This window comes from Bombus affinis, chromosome 10 (assembly GCF_024516045.1).
Source record: "Bombus affinis isolate iyBomAffi1 chromosome 10, iyBomAffi1.2, whole genome shotgun sequence".
Lineage (NCBI taxonomy): Eukaryota > Metazoa > Arthropoda > Insecta > Hymenoptera > Apidae > Bombus > Bombus affinis.
The window spans coordinates 9,044,804-9,059,885 of NC_066353.1; the positions used below are offsets into that span (position 1 = coordinate 9,044,804).

A 15,082-nucleotide genomic window follows, 5' to 3' on the forward strand; every position below is an offset into this window, starting at 1 on the left:
AATTATTTTGTCTACGTACGGTTACGATCATAAATGCACGAAATGAAACAAAAGTTTGTGTCAAATACAAAAATCTATGACAAATTCATCATTCGATAATTCAAATTAAAGTCCGCTGTAGCGACTACTTTCAGAAAATTAGATTTAAAGATTCGGAATAAGGCAACGTTAAAAATCTGTGATTTGCTGTTCTAGTTATCGATGATCCTCATCAAGGTGGCGGATATTAGCAACGAGGCCCGGCCGATGGAAGTCGCGGAACCGTGGCTGGATAGGTTGCTACAAGAATTCTTCAAGCAGAGCGACGCGGAGAAGCTCGAAGGACTTCCAGTGACGCCATTTATGGATCGCGATAAAGTAACCAAACCCTCGTCCCAAGTCAGCTTCATCGGTCTCGTTCTACTTCCTCTTTTCGAGGCCCTTGGGGAACTGCTTCCACAGCTGCAGGTACTTTTACTACCACCCTTATTGTCCAAGGTGCTGTTAGTATTTTGATAAGGGTAGATGAAGATCGATACCTGGAAAAATATAACACTTTTACAAGTTTGACGTAAAACTTCAAGCTTGTCCTTTGCTTTAATATCAAATCCATTTGCATATCAGATCCAAACAGTATAGCAGAAAACTCTTCTGCTAGATTATCTGTAAATATCGTCACAATATGCACGACTCGATGAAATGTTATTCGCAAAAATGATTAAATATTATGTGCCACCAATATCGAGTAATTAATATAGTTTTTTATTATTAATTTATTTTTGATAATGCTATGTATATGAAAATAGCTGGCTACGTTTTTGTTACAAACAAATTTCCATACAGCAGAATCGATCAGATCCTCGCATGTATTCTCCAAATCGCTTTTCAGTTATTGTCGATTCTCAAACGTCAATAGCCTTTCGATCATTGATCGCGTATCAGCTTTATCGCTCAAGTCACTCATCGTGGTGTATGCACAAGGCTTTATAGCCTCTCCATGTTATAGAGTATAATCTACTCTCTTGATAGTTAATTCAAAGGTAATGCAACCACGCTGTGACGATAATGATACGTCTTTGTGTGTGATCTGTTCCCAAAGGTTGATATTCTGTCTATGTTAGAGCTGAAACAGTTGTGTAGGCGTGTATTTGTGAAATGAAAATAAGAATACGTGATCCACGGTATGATGATTGCCTTTGAATTAGCGAGAGGATTATCCTGTATTAACTGAATGCAAATCTTGCGTGTATAAGAGAATGTGAAGCTTCAAACGTTTGAAACGATTATTTGATTTTTTATTTGTAAACGAAGCATCGATTAGGTTTCTCTTGGTGCCTAAAAAGGATTTGCATCGTGTATCAGAATGTTTGTTTCGCAACCGATCGATTGTTGACGCGTAGGATGAATATTCCTTATAGAATTAATAAACCGGTTCTAAATCGTAATTTTATCGAACTAAGAAATTTTCAAAATCTCAATATTTAAATAACAAACACACTAACAAACACAGAAAAATTTCTCTTCCAGAACCTAATAGTTCAGCCAGTGCGGGAAGCTTTAGAATATTATCGCAGATTGAACGAAGCAGCGAAGGACGAGCGGCATCACCGGAAGAGCATAGCAGACCTGGGCGAGGCAAATCTGATAACCGTAACGTCCGGGACCACCGGGTCAGCTAGCGTCGTGAAATCTACCTCGTCGCACAGTATGCGCTCGAAACGTTCCATAGGCACAGTTCACTCGCGATCGCGATCCACCGACGACGAGATGACGGAGAACCTGACGGCGGAAGAAGCGGAGAATCTCGAGAGTTCGGATCCTGAGACAGCGACCGAGGTGGAGGTGAGCGAGAAAACGTTGAAGTTCAAAATCTCGACCGAGGGGACGTTGACTGGGCCGGCAACAGGTAGGAAAAGCTACCCGGGTAGTCGAAAGGGTAGTCGAGAGAAATCGTCACTGGATTATCATAGTCACGACCTAGCCAGGGCTGTTAGGGATCACGAGCGCGAAAGAAGACGCAGTAAAGGAGAGAATCTTGGCAGCGACCTGAGCTCGCCCGTCAGTGCGTGGTCCGCGGAAGGAACCAGAATCCTCGAGGAGCTGGAGAAAGACGAACCCGTTTTCCTAGATGCGAAATGGAACGAACGAAAAATGGTGGAGGGCAACGGTAACGTGGTAGTCGAAACCCAGCAGAGGAACAACCTGAAGAAAACGAGTAGCTTAGTGGAGAACGATCAGGAGATGAAGTCTAGTCGCAAAGAGGTACAGAGGGAGACGGTTGGGCTCCGGTGTTGTTGCGAGGATAAAACAGGACCCAACAATCACAAGTCCATCTTTTCCAGATTAAGAAACTTCACGGATCGGCTGAGTATCAGCTTCGACACGAAGGACCCTACTGCGCCGAAGCCTACGAAACACGTAACGAAGACGCTGAACAAAAGCAACTTGATGGCCACGGCGACCACTTCTTCCAGGCGCAATAACTCTCTATCAGTTTGCAAGCGTTGCAACCTTACTAAAGTCTCGGTGAAAGAGGGCAAAGCTATAGCGACGGTGGTGGAATTGTCTTCGGTGGATAAGCGTGCTATGACGTTGCCAAAGGTGAGGAAATCGACGGAGTACAAGAATAGAGGCAGTGTCTGGAAGGTGTCGTTCGTCAAGGAGAAAAGATCGTCCGCTTCGTTGGAAGCTTTACCGAGCGCGATGTCGGAGAGATCTTTGGCGAAACACCGGCGAAATTTTTCGAATCCCGAGAGCAAGTCGCACAGTCTGAAAGAAGCGAAGGATCAAAAGATTCTGGATATCGAGTTCAGAGAAATTGACGTGCGTACGAAGAAGCAACAGCAACAACCGGAGATCGTTGTCAAGCCTGAGCACGGGTCCAGAGAGGCTGTACAAGAAGATATAGGCAAAATAGAAATTAGGAGAAGCTCGGCGAGCATGGAGGATATCTCGAAGATGGCGAAGCAGACTGAAAGCGTAATGCTCGGTTCGTTGGAGCCAAAGAAAACGGAGGAACGTCCACACACGGGTAGTTTGGACTCAATGTTGTGCAAGGAGTCGGCCAAATCCCGGAAAAAGCCAACGTACTCTTCGCCAACTGCAACGTCCAAGAAATCGCCTGGTCTGTTGTCGCGATTCAAGTCTGGCATGAGTATCGACAGCACCAGGAGCAACAGCAACAGCGATTCTTTGCACGACCAAAGCTCGCAATCTCCGAGCGGCTGGATTTCCTCTCTGACGGCAAGCTTTCGACCAAAGAGGCAGGTATCGGAAGTTCCGTTGTCGTCGCATCCTCCGCATTCATCGAGTCGCGAGGAGATCAAGTGATACGGCCTGGTGGTCGAGGACTCTTCCGAGAAACAGTTGTCGGGCCTGCACAAGTGGCTGGCTGAGAATATTTTCTGTTGCAGCAGTTAAGGACGTGTGCCCGCGTTTCGTGTAGTGTCGATCCACGAACCGAGGGTTGACCGCCACTTTCTCGCGCGTTAACACTAGAGAAGTCGATGATTATCAAAAGGTAGGAGGAGACGTTGGAGCCAAAGATCGTTGACGAAGGCTGAAATTAAAAGAAGAAGATCGAGAGATACCGTGACGTTAAGTGCACGGAAGCGAAGGAAATCGAGTGACGATCAGAGCGTTCGTGTTCCGTCGACATTGATTTTCATTAGATTGTATCGCCGGCCATTGTTGGATCACATCTGTCTGTTAAACTGAAAACGATTATTTACCTCGACCTCGTGCGCTAGATGTTATTCGTAAGGAAATTTCCGATGAGGCTTTTCTCGATCGACCGAGTCGCCACGCGTTATGTAACAATCTATCGACGACCGATCGATCGGTCAGGAATTACGAAATATAGTATCGTGACAATCCTCTATCCAATAGGATCCTCATTCCGCCATTTGAACACGTCTTGACTATTCTGAGTCTGGATAGACCGGGTCGCGGAATGTTGCGTTTCTCGCGTGAAGCTCGAAGGGATTTTAACTTTAAGAATTTTTGAGCCACGTGTGTTCGGTATCGGGCGACCACGGACACGATCGTACACTATCACCTGGACGATTTCCGGGACAAGCCTTCTCTTCGACGAGGAGGCAAAGAAAAACATTAGCTAAAAAAATCCGATTGTTCTGCCGCATCGAAGATGATTTGGGAAATTATTAGAATGTAACAGTTGAAAGAGAGTAGAGGCAGACGAAGAAAGAAAGTCTCTCGACTTTCAAGTCAGTTGTACGAAATTCAAATCATCGTTTAAAGAAAAAAAAAAAAAAAAGGAAAAAAAATAAGAAAAAATATGTCTTAGAGTACGTGCGTGTAGTATGTCGATTAGCTGTTCCCAAATGTAACCAGAAATGTGTGAGTGTAATTAACGTTCGTATCGAAGCCAAACTGTCGAACAGCTGGCGAATACCAAATATATGTATATTGCTCCTAATTATCGATCTCCGTTCCGAGAGCAGAGTGAATGGAAGAGGAGAGTGTGTTAGAATGAAAGGGAGGGAGAGAAAGGTAGAAGGAAAAATTACGTACGATAAAATTTAAATGTCGAGATCAGGTGGTGAGAACGAATTGAAATTAGAGGAAATTAATGGAGAAGAAGAAGAAATTAGATCAGAAAAGGGAATTGAAGTTAAGAAAGTAGGAGAGAAGATATATATGGATGAACGGCCTGAAAGATAGAAGAAAGTGAAAAGGCGCGGTATATAAACTATTTTATTTATTGTCCAATTAAAAGGATAGCCTAACGAGTAATCATTAATGTTGTTCGTTATTATACATATATACATATATATATATACATAAAAAATATATATATAAATATATGCAACTCCCATCGAAACGCATAACGTATATAAATATTATAAATACATAAGAAGAAAAAAATGATCGTACGAAGAAGCAGGTCCATTGTAACACACAAGTTCAGCGTGTAAGTAGATAGAGAATGCAGCAGATCTAGACAGGCACGTCGTGTCGAATTACAATCCGAAAAAATTCATGCCTCGTTTGAGACAAGAGGAAGAAAAAGAAAAGAACTGAATAAATTGGAAAAGAAAATGCCTGCCCAGCGACGAAAAACGAGAAGACACGAAAAAGCAGAGAGGAGAGAACGGAAAGAAATCTTCGTGTGTCGTAAACGTCGCGGAAAAAAAGAGACGAACCCGATCGTTCGAATTATATCTCGAGGCGAATACTCGCACGATTTGGAAAATGATTTTGTTGATCTGTCAGAAATTTAGATGAATGTTAAATAAACGCTGTTTCCTCGTTGAGAAGGTGTCTTCCTCTGATTTAAAAACTATGAACAGTTATTCCAGTCGAGAATTACATAAACCGAAAAAATGTCGTTAGAAAGTCGCTAGTATCCTCTGATCTAACGATTCTTGTACTTCTTCTACTCGTAGTCGATAAACAACACCCTATCCCCGAGAATGGTATTCGCTTATCTACTCGCTAAATTTTTAATGGATCGACAAAAAATGTATCCTCCGTTTAGTTGAATATTTTAAGAACGCGTTTAGAACGAGAAGAAGGCGGGTAAAAAACGAATAATACGATTATAAAATGGATACAGCCTAACGTAGAAGAACACCCTCGTGATGCACGCGTTTTCAGCCTCGACACAGCATCAATTCTCTGCGCAACGGTGTCTCGCTTTTTCATTTTTAGATGTTTATATTTTTATACTCCACCAGCAATGTGTCTCTACGGCGATGAAAAACCGCATGTATTGTTGAAGTCTAGTCTTACGTTATCGTCTTCAGGACACCCCCCAAAAAATGATTGAATTTTTTTGGGGGCATTCTTCGTTTTTCTACGGCGATCGTAGAACAGGAAGAAAAAATCCTGTATCCACGCGATCAGCTCTCTGCATTCTGCGTAATGCTTGTTCGATTTTGTCTCCCCTCTCGAGAGAAGCCGCGGGAAGAGATTCGTTCGCTGTATTTTCGAAATACCTGCTCCTTTCTGGGTTAATTTAAAAGATTCGATCAACAGGGAGACATCGATTTGTTTTTTAAGTAAGAAACTTTGATCTCGAACTCGCCGTTTAATTAAACATTTTCTTTTCTTTTTTTTTTTTTTTTTAATCAATCGTAGACGTTTGTTAGTAGATAAATCTCTTCCTACGGCGGTCAAGGCTTGCGAGAGCATCCTCAGTCCAGCTCTTCCCTGATCGACCGTAAACATTGATCGCGTGAATCCTTCCATTTCGTCGTCGAATCTCGTGGAATACTCGACCCACGTAGACGAACAGAGAGACAGGATCGGCGAGTGTGAAGGTGTGTTCGAGCAAGTGAGCCATGTCGAAACACACAACGTTGTAAACACGCTATAATGTAACTTATTAAACTTCCAGTGGTACGAGGCAAAAAAAGTATTTGATCTTAACACCCTCACGAGTAAACCAGAAAATACATGTTTCCATCGAAGAATCGAAATTCCTCGGTTCTATCGCACCAACGACTGATTATAAAAATCAAATGCTTTTTTCGTTCTATCACTCGCTGTCTGTGCCTGATCTTTATCAATATTTATTTGTCTCTTCCTAGACGTTAAATCGATTACACGTGTACTAGAGATTACAGTATAATGGAGCAATCGGGCAAGTCCGTTTTCCTAGAAACTCTCGGACCATTCCGTGTCGACAATCGAATACTCCTCATTGAATCGTCGGTGTTGTACTAATTTTCAAATTTTGAATCGCGGGCGCGATCAGCCGAACTACTATAAATAATATCGCGTTGATCGAGCTCGATACCAAAAGCAAAACGAGGCTTCGAGGAAGAAATGACTGAGAACAGGAGGAGGAACGAAATTCGGTGGTCCAATCGTTTAATTCGCGACGAGGTAGTCCTCGTGTCCCAATTATTCTCGTCAATTACCGCAGCGTAATCGATCGTGCGTTTTCTCTTGCCGACAAAAAAAAAAAGAAAAAAAAGAAAAAGGAAAAAAAAAGAAAAAAAATGAGAATGATGGTCAGAAGAGATCGGAATGGTGTCACGATCGGAAATCGTGAACAAAAATAGGGCACAGAATGTGATTTTCTGAAATACACGCTCGAAGAGATCCGCTTTAAAACGAATTCTATCGTCCGCAACCTTTGTGATCTTCGTTTCGTCGCCCACTCAATTACCTTCGCCGCGGATGCGGTGCTAATTAACAAACAAAGGAGCGATCGTCGCGTTAAACGGACGTCGACAAGCGCATTGTGACGACCACGACGTTGTGAATCGAGACGCGCCCAGATGACTTCGTTTTTATTTGCCGTGAGAACCTGTGAGAGTCACGTGAATTTCAGACGAATACAGGCCGGAGATGTACACGGATTTGCTTCGATTTCGAGAAAGTGGAGATGGAGGTGAAATTGAAGAGAAGCGGGGCCAAAGTTCAGAAAGTATTACTAGTTGAAATAGATTTGAAAAATTAGCGTAACATGGGACCGAAGATTGTTCATAATTAGGAAAAATGTAAAGTAAGATTTTGGTAGAGAAAATCCTTGATATTTGTATATTAACATTTGTACATTAACATTTCCACGTTTTTCCTTTTCCTAATTTCCAGTCCTATTTAGTTGATTCAGTAAAATCGACATTCCCAGGACTCATTCGGTCCCATCAACCTGAAATCTCGAACGACCTTTGTGCTCTCCTGTTATACTCTTCCTTAGTATCCTAATTTTACGTACTTTGACTATTTCGTGCGTTTGTAACGTCTAAAACACTATAATTTCGCGATGAACATTCACGTTCACAATGGATATGTTTGTTTCTATACGGTAATACCTAAAAACGTATCTTCAATTTATCTTTCATTGAATTTTCTAATGAGGAAATCATAGTTCCCTATATTTTACAATTGCATAGTTTAATTAACGACTAAATAACTTTAAGTTACGAGTTAACAATTTTTACACTACACGTATAATCGAAACCGAAAAGAAAACCGATCGTCAGTTTTAGCGGTGAGACTGCTAATAAAGTGGCAGAGCAATATCAATTATCGAAATGCACCGATGTAAACGATCTTTTAATAATAATAATAATAATTTGCGTTCTAGAAAAGATTAAGATTAATCTTTCTATCGAATGTGCTTCTATAAATTTTCAGGAATGTTTCTATCACGTACTTCGTTTACTTGACGTGTTTTCCTCCACAGCCTTACTGAGATAAGATAGAGAAGAAACGAACGACGAAAATTAATCATATAAACATGAATATGTAAATTCTATGACAAATTGATGAAATATTTTCGTATAATTGTCAAGCTGAAGATGAGCATTTCGAATAGTAAACGATAGGTAAATATGGATAATTTATTTGAAGAGACACTATCGCGATATATCAACTCGATGAATTTAACGTTGTGAGTAATATGTTACAGAGGAATATGTAATTAACTCGACAGGCTAGTAGCCTCCGGAGACTCCATAGATTACATTAGCTGCGAGTATCATTTTGCTATGACTAATGAAATGTTGTTTTCGACAAGGAGCAAATTAATTAAACATGACGTTAAAAATTTGTAAACGTGTGATTATTAATATAATATAATTTCTAAACTTGAGCAAATTATTCTCGTTAAAATATACAATTATCAGAAAAAACGGAAGGAAGTTCCTAGCACTACGCTTCTCCTCGTGTTTCTCGTGTGCTATTTGAATTGCAAGTTCACGTGACTCCGAAAATCGAGTAAACGATAGATGTAAACTGAATGATGTTACGTTAAGATCAGTGTAGACGAATCGACGTGGCATCAATGTAATTTTATAACGATGATCTTGTGCGGTTTAATTAAGCAGATTAATATACTGTTCTCTGAGTTAATATAACTACATCCAGATCTGGAAAATTATACTGATTCGAAGTCAGGGGAAGGAAAGCTTTCATTCGAAGAAATGGGTCGAGAAATGCGAATGGCGTACGAACAAAAAACGGCTCTAGATGTATGTATAACGTATATTTACCTGGTGAAAAAGGATTATGGAACGGAGGACGTGAAATAACGGCTATGCTCGCTGGCGAGTTACTATCACAGATATTGTAAACGATGAATTGTATAGTTATTATGTGTGTAAAAGTATCGTGAAACAAATTCAAATGTTGCAGAGGCGTGTGCCCGATGTTCGTAAGTATGTACATACATACGTTGTTCGATTATGACGATCGATCGCTATTCTGCTCGTATGATATTATATCGAACGAAGAAACGAAGAAGCTACCTCTTAATATTCGGAAGCTAAACAATAGCAAGAGTATTAAAACGCCGCGCAGGTGTTCTCCGAAACTTTCACTCGATAGCATAGAATCGAGAATCACGAAAATCATGCTCGACCATTCGTGGATGTTCGACGCTTCACTCTAGAAACTGACACGATACAAATGATCAGAATGGAGAGTTATGTCACAGATTACCGTGACTAATAAGCGTATCGAACGCCATCGTCGAACAATGGCTACGAACAAGGTGCCAGGATACCGCATGGTATTCGCCATTCCAACTTGATTCTAAGGTGTCGTAATAATATATTACAGAGATTTAATTGTAAGTTGAGCGGCGGTCATGCACTGGCCACGTGGCGGCCAACCGGCCGATTAGTCTCTTTTGTAAATGAGAATAAGTGAATGAAATAAATATATACATGTGACCGCGTAAGTGAAACAAAACTAACTGTGTTTCCTCTGCATGCAATATTTTCCTCACCAGGATACAACAAATTTACAGAAACATGATCTCGTATTATCTAATACCAAATAAATCTAATTATTTTCGGATATTTGAAATCACAATTTTCGGGCATTTAGCATTACGATTATAAAATATATTTAATATCTAATCATCTCCTGAGAAAGAAATGACGATGTTACTTGTTGAACTTCACCGATTCGGTAATAAAATATATCCGACTTATCACGAACAAGGCAGAAAATTGGAATGCGGTTCGTAAAACTTCGTCTAATCAGCAGCAGCGGTAATCTTTCGAATGTTGAGTTGTACTCCTCCTAAAGCTGTCGTGATGACTGTTTTGGGATCTAGGATCACCGAAATTTTGGTTTTATCACAAGGTGAAACTTCGTAGTCCTTCAATATCTGTACGACTCCAAGTTTAGATTGCATGAGTCCCAATCGCATACCTGAAACGCAGAGTTGAAGAGAGAAATTATCAACAGAAAGTCTAAAGATACACATTGCTATTCCTATCTTTCTTACAACATGAGTAACATGTTAAAGTAACATGAGTAAGAACTTATCTATTTGTGAATGTGTGTTCTAGTTGAACTCCATTTGTCTAATAATCATAAACTGTATGAATTTGTCTGATAATAGAATGTAATAAATTATACCAAATTGATTGGTACCAGATTGATCGATTGATTGTTTAATAGATAATGCCGTGCAACGTAATATAAAATATAAAAGTGATTTCGCCATGTAACTATTGTGAGGAAGTGCCTGTTGAGACTAAGATTTCCACACATCACATTTTGTAGATCTTATTTAATGTGATTGCAAATCGTCCTACGTAAAAAAATAAATATCTTATCGTTAATAATATAGGTACAGTTTAAAGGAACGAATACTGATCTTGAAATGTACGTACCTATGTCCTTGCTATCGATAGCTCTGGCGTTAAAGATATTGGAAAATATTGCGGAAAATTTTACTAACCAATGCAGCCGCGGGGACCTCCACCAAAGGGCAAGTAGACGAAACTTGGCCTGGTACATTTGGCTTCCTCGGTAAATCGGAGTGGATCGTATTTTTTCGGATTCGGGAAATACCGCGAATCATAGTGCAAACCCATTATCGAAATGAATATTGGAGTGCCTTTCTCTAGCATCAGATCGGAATTAGGCACTTTGTAATCGGCAAGGGTAACTCGATCCAAGTGCCCTACAGATGGATATTTACGAAGAGTTTCAGACATTACCATATCGAGGTATGGTAACGTCGTAATCTGTGAAACATTATATTTCTTAGTATGTTTACAATTATATAATATTACAACCCTTTTTCACATATTATCCATATGCCACTCTCGTGTGTTTCTAATTTAATATTTTTGTAGTTACCGTACCATATCGTATGTAATTTTGCCACCAGTTTTCTCTAGAGCATCGTGAATCTCTGCCCTAAGTTTCTTCTGTAAATCTGGGTTCACTGCAAGTTCGTGCAGCGTGAAAGAAATGGCGGTAGAAGATGTTTCAATACCGGAAATAAAAAACATGATCGCTTGTGCCACTAAATCGTCGCCATCGAACTCTGGAACATGCAAATTATACATCGCAAAAGTTCAGCAAATCGATCTAGTATATTTAGTACAATTGGAAAATAATTTGAAAGCAAATTATATTTCCTCTGTTTCGTTGGGAGTTCACGAAATACGGATATGGATAAAATTATAATTCATAGATTTCTGACGATTCATAAATAATCTCATCAACAAAAGATAGTAAAACATTGCAGCAAGTACGTACTGTAATCCTTCAAATTTTCGTCGTTCTTGTATGTTTTCCTGATCTCGATTAGCACATCGATGAGATCATTCCTCTTCTGAGCCGAATCGACTCGCTGATCAATCGCATCCCAGAAAACAGATCGGAAGAAGTTAGTCGCTTTTTTTCCAAAGAACTTCGGTTTAAGATACTTGACTAACTGAGGCGAGAAGGATATGATAAGTAACTCCATGTTACGATAGAAATTAGAATAGAAGATCTTCCTGCCATATTCACGAAGCGGTGTTTTTGGATTCTTCACCGCACCTATTTTTAAGCCAAACGCAATACTACCGATCATATCGGTGGTGAAATTCCCGCAAATATCCTTGAACTCGACTACTTTTCCATCGCCTGAAAAAGATATTAGATTTCCTATGTTGTGTCTGGCATTGTTGCATTTTTAATCAAGAAGTGATTGTTGCGAAATTTGAAGTCTCGCATCAAGAGAATTGACTTTTAATTCTGTTAAACATTTCTCTTGAGTAAGAATCATTGTTTTAAAAATATATATTGAACTAACAACAGTTTTCTTATGTTGTTTATTTATGTTATTATGTAAATGCACTGGAAAAACGGATTACCCTCCAAATGCAACGAATCGAGATACATTCCAAGATCGTCAGCGACTACCAACATTAAATCGAACATTGTCCTCAGCTTGCCTGGGGTAAAAATCGGTGTCAATTTTGGCCTGAGAGATTTCCATCCCGGATTTTTCATCATGACCACATTTGCGTATCCAAAACGATCATTTTTCTCATCTGCAGTCGCGTATCTATCCGGGAAATAGTCGAAGTCTTTCACTAGGACGTGCTTCACGAGTTCTGGATCGCGAATTAACAGGTGAGGTTTGTCGAAGACGTAGAATCCCAGTAAAGGCACACCTTTGCCGTAATCGTACATGTCCTTGAGAAATTCCGAGCCCGATTTTCTTGACAGAAGGCAGTCCATAAAGTTGCCTATGAAAGGCGTAGGTGCAAGCTGTGTGATTCCACGTTTCGACCAGTGGTTGAATTTACGAGTCATGTAGAAATAAGCGGCAACCATCAGGGTCGAAAGGATAAGGATACCATCCAGACTCCAGTATAATGTTAATAAGGCCATTTTAAATGAGTCTGAGGAGGAAAAATGTTTTTGTTGATCTCAGAAGATAATATTTATCAACAGCTCTTGGATTGCGATTTATCATGGATTTAGAGATATGCAAAAGCTGGACAATGTTTCACGGAATGCTTCATTGTAATAAATCGCTCTCGAAACTCGTTACGCATGCTTCTTATCTTGAGGGAAATGTAGGCGTCTACCCTCCCTTTGGTCGGATATTCTTTTTCTCAATTCTTTTTCTCGACATCACTCTGATAACGCGGTACGAGGGAGGGCGAGTGCTAAGGGGGTGTACGCACCCCAACCACTTGGCGGTTACCTGTATCGGGCCTCAGTGTCAAGGTTTACGGAATGTCGATTGGGGTTACATATCAGCAATAAGTTAATGTTGTAAATAATTTCCCCGGTGCATCTAAAAATTCGACGTCACGTTTTCATCGCCAATCTTGTACTTCGGACAACCCTCTGTTTGCATCTTAGGCATTTTGGGAGTAAAACAGTCGCTATGATATTTTATTTAATGAGTGTAAAATAAATCATTATATGTGTTTAATTTCATTCATAAAAATACGAAATTGCACAAATATCTGGAGGTTTGTAAACATATAATAAATAAAATATGTTATTAGCCTCTAAAAAAAAGTCAATAACGTCAGTTCTTTTAAAACTTTAAAAATTTGTTGACCTATGACAAAACTTATTTTCTCAATTATTAATTTAACACTTTTCTAGTGCTTTTATAAAGAAGATGAAATACAATCGTATAACCGGCTTTCTTTTTGAACACAATTATATATTATTTAATCAACGAGTAATTCGCTGGCACAGAGTGTTGAATATTCTGGCGTCTCGCGTGGAATGATTCAAGATTAGAGTTTTCTACGTGCATACCCATTAATTAAAGACAAACAGTAAACTTTGGGGGTAATTAGGAAAATACTGCACGATTCAAACTGAGCAAATGATTCAGAAAGGAAAGAAAAGGTAACAAATTACATAAGTTCGTGAATCAGAGTAGGGACACAGTTGAATCTAATTTGCAAAATTAAAGACGAAAATTATCAGAAAATAATAGAAAATTAGAACAGATAATCTAATTGTGCGGTATGTGTTGCAGTGAAATATACCGTACGTACCGCTATGAAACGAATTCTTCACTCGTCACAAGCACTATAAGGTAGCAGATATTAAATAAAATAAGAAAATATTTCCGAAGTTTGTAATGTTCATTACGAGAGTGAGCTTTGCTGTCGACTGTGATAGTATATACGTCTCATTTGTAATCTCCCCTCTTTTGTGAAATTTACCGCTGAATCATTGCTTGCTGGCAAAGTGCTATTTGCGAAAAATTCTCGTAGCAGATTTTAGCATCTAGAAAACGGTAAGAATTGACATTTTACCTGGTAAGATAGTTTTTCGAATTAATCAGTTATGTTTAATATATAATAATCGTCTCCGCGGTAATTTACTGCTTAATTTTCACACATTAAGAGACATGTTATAAAATTTCTATATACAGCACCAATATTTTGAATATTACACAACTATCGTAAAGAGATATTACGATCAACAGCTTCCATAAAATGATGTAATTAAAAAAATGCATTGGAAGATCAATTTTCTTAATCGAATCGTATTTTCACACGTAAGGAGGTGTAGATATTGGAAAGTTTCTTTCTATCTCTTTTCTATTTCCAGACAATGCGAGACAAATAAGGGGGAGAAATTAAAAAGGATTGGGTCATATAAATGACAATAATCTATAATTTCGCGCAAACATATTTTTTGCCATTCTTCCAACATGACCGTGGGGATATCTGCTTAAAGTACATATTCTAGAACATACATTATATCATCTATTATAACGAATAATCTTTTGCATAATTGAAAAAGTGTTATCAATGAAGATAGAGATTATAATGTATCAGCGTTATTCACCTGCATAACAGCAAAAAGTGCAGTAATATAGGCAGTAATATTTTAGACGTAACATACGTGATAATTTCATAGTCAACCGTAATTCAAATTCGTGAAATTACTAAAATCAATAAAAATGTACACATTATTAACAAGTGAATAATCTCATCTGGAAATAAATATTATGGAGATTTTCAATTATGAAGTTATACAAGGGATTTAGAATCGGATTTCATAGAAAAATTTCTACGTCTTACTGTCCCATTAATCGCGCAATAAATATTTATAGAATGTATTGATAAATAATAATGTAATCTGGAATTCGTTAAATTTTTAACCCGTCTATGGAAAAATATCCTTGGATCAAAGCCTGTTCCTTATCCATATGCTAGTATTGTTACATGCTAAATTATTACTGAGTAAGGGTGATACATATGTACGTTGGAATATATGTAAAATTTAAAGGTGAAGCACAGTCTTTTTTATGATGGAATGTGATCTTTCATTTAACAAGGAATAAACACGCAAGTCTTAACAACATTTTAATATCCAGAACCGTGTATAGGTGATTATCTTCGGA

At 38.9% G+C, this 15,082-nt stretch overlaps 3 protein-coding genes across 8 annotated transcripts in view; 2 read left to right on the top strand and 1 right to left on the bottom strand.

The window, feature by feature from the left end:
• LOC126921065 (uncharacterized) overlaps positions 1 to 9,648 on the top strand; it is a 141,446-nt gene extending 131,798 nt beyond the window's left edge. For all 5 annotated transcript variants that reach the window (XM_050732273.1, XM_050732272.1, XM_050732271.1 and 2 more), the window contains 2 exons: positions 196 to 447; positions 1,507 to 9,648. In XM_050732273.1, coding sequence (XP_050588230.1) covers positions 196 to 447; positions 1,507 to 3,309 — 2,055 coding nt within the window. In that variant the 3' untranslated portion in view covers positions 3,310 to 9,648. The remainder of the gene's footprint in view (positions 1 to 195; positions 448 to 1,506) is intronic.
• The window catches only part of LOC126921076 (DNA-directed RNA polymerase II subunit Rpb4-like), a 260,919-nt gene that overhangs the window by 139,317 nt on the left and 106,520 nt on the right, over positions 1 to 15,082 (top strand). The gene's annotated exons all lie outside the window — the stretch shown is intronic.
• On the bottom strand, positions 9,784 to 13,858 carry LOC126921075 (cytochrome P450 6k1-like). The gene is made up of 6 exons (XM_050732295.1): positions 13,722 to 13,858; positions 12,063 to 12,596; positions 11,461 to 11,832; positions 11,061 to 11,245; positions 10,652 to 10,940; positions 9,784 to 10,116 (listed from the first exon to the last, which is right to left on the bottom strand). Exons 2-6 carry the CDS (start codon positions 12,583 to 12,585, stop codon positions 9,938 to 9,940), a joined length of 1,548 nt encoding a protein of 515 aa, XP_050588252.1. The 5' UTR covers positions 12,586 to 12,596; positions 13,722 to 13,858; the 3' UTR covers positions 9,784 to 9,937.

Excerpts from the sequence above, each read along its gene's own strand:
- LOC126921075 (XM_050732295.1), bottom strand. The coding sequence starts at position 12,585 with ATGGCCTTATTAACATTATACTGGAGTCTGGATGGTATCCTTATCCTT. Across the intron at positions 11,833-12,062 it reads CGATTCGTTGCATTTGGAGG|GCGATGGAAAAGTAGTCGAG; the intron begins GTAATCCGTTTT and ends TATCTTTTTCAG. Across the intron at positions 10,117-10,651 it reads AGGTCCCCGCGGCTGCATTG|GTATGCGATTGGGACTCATG; the intron begins GTTAGTAAAATT and ends TCTGCGTTTCAG.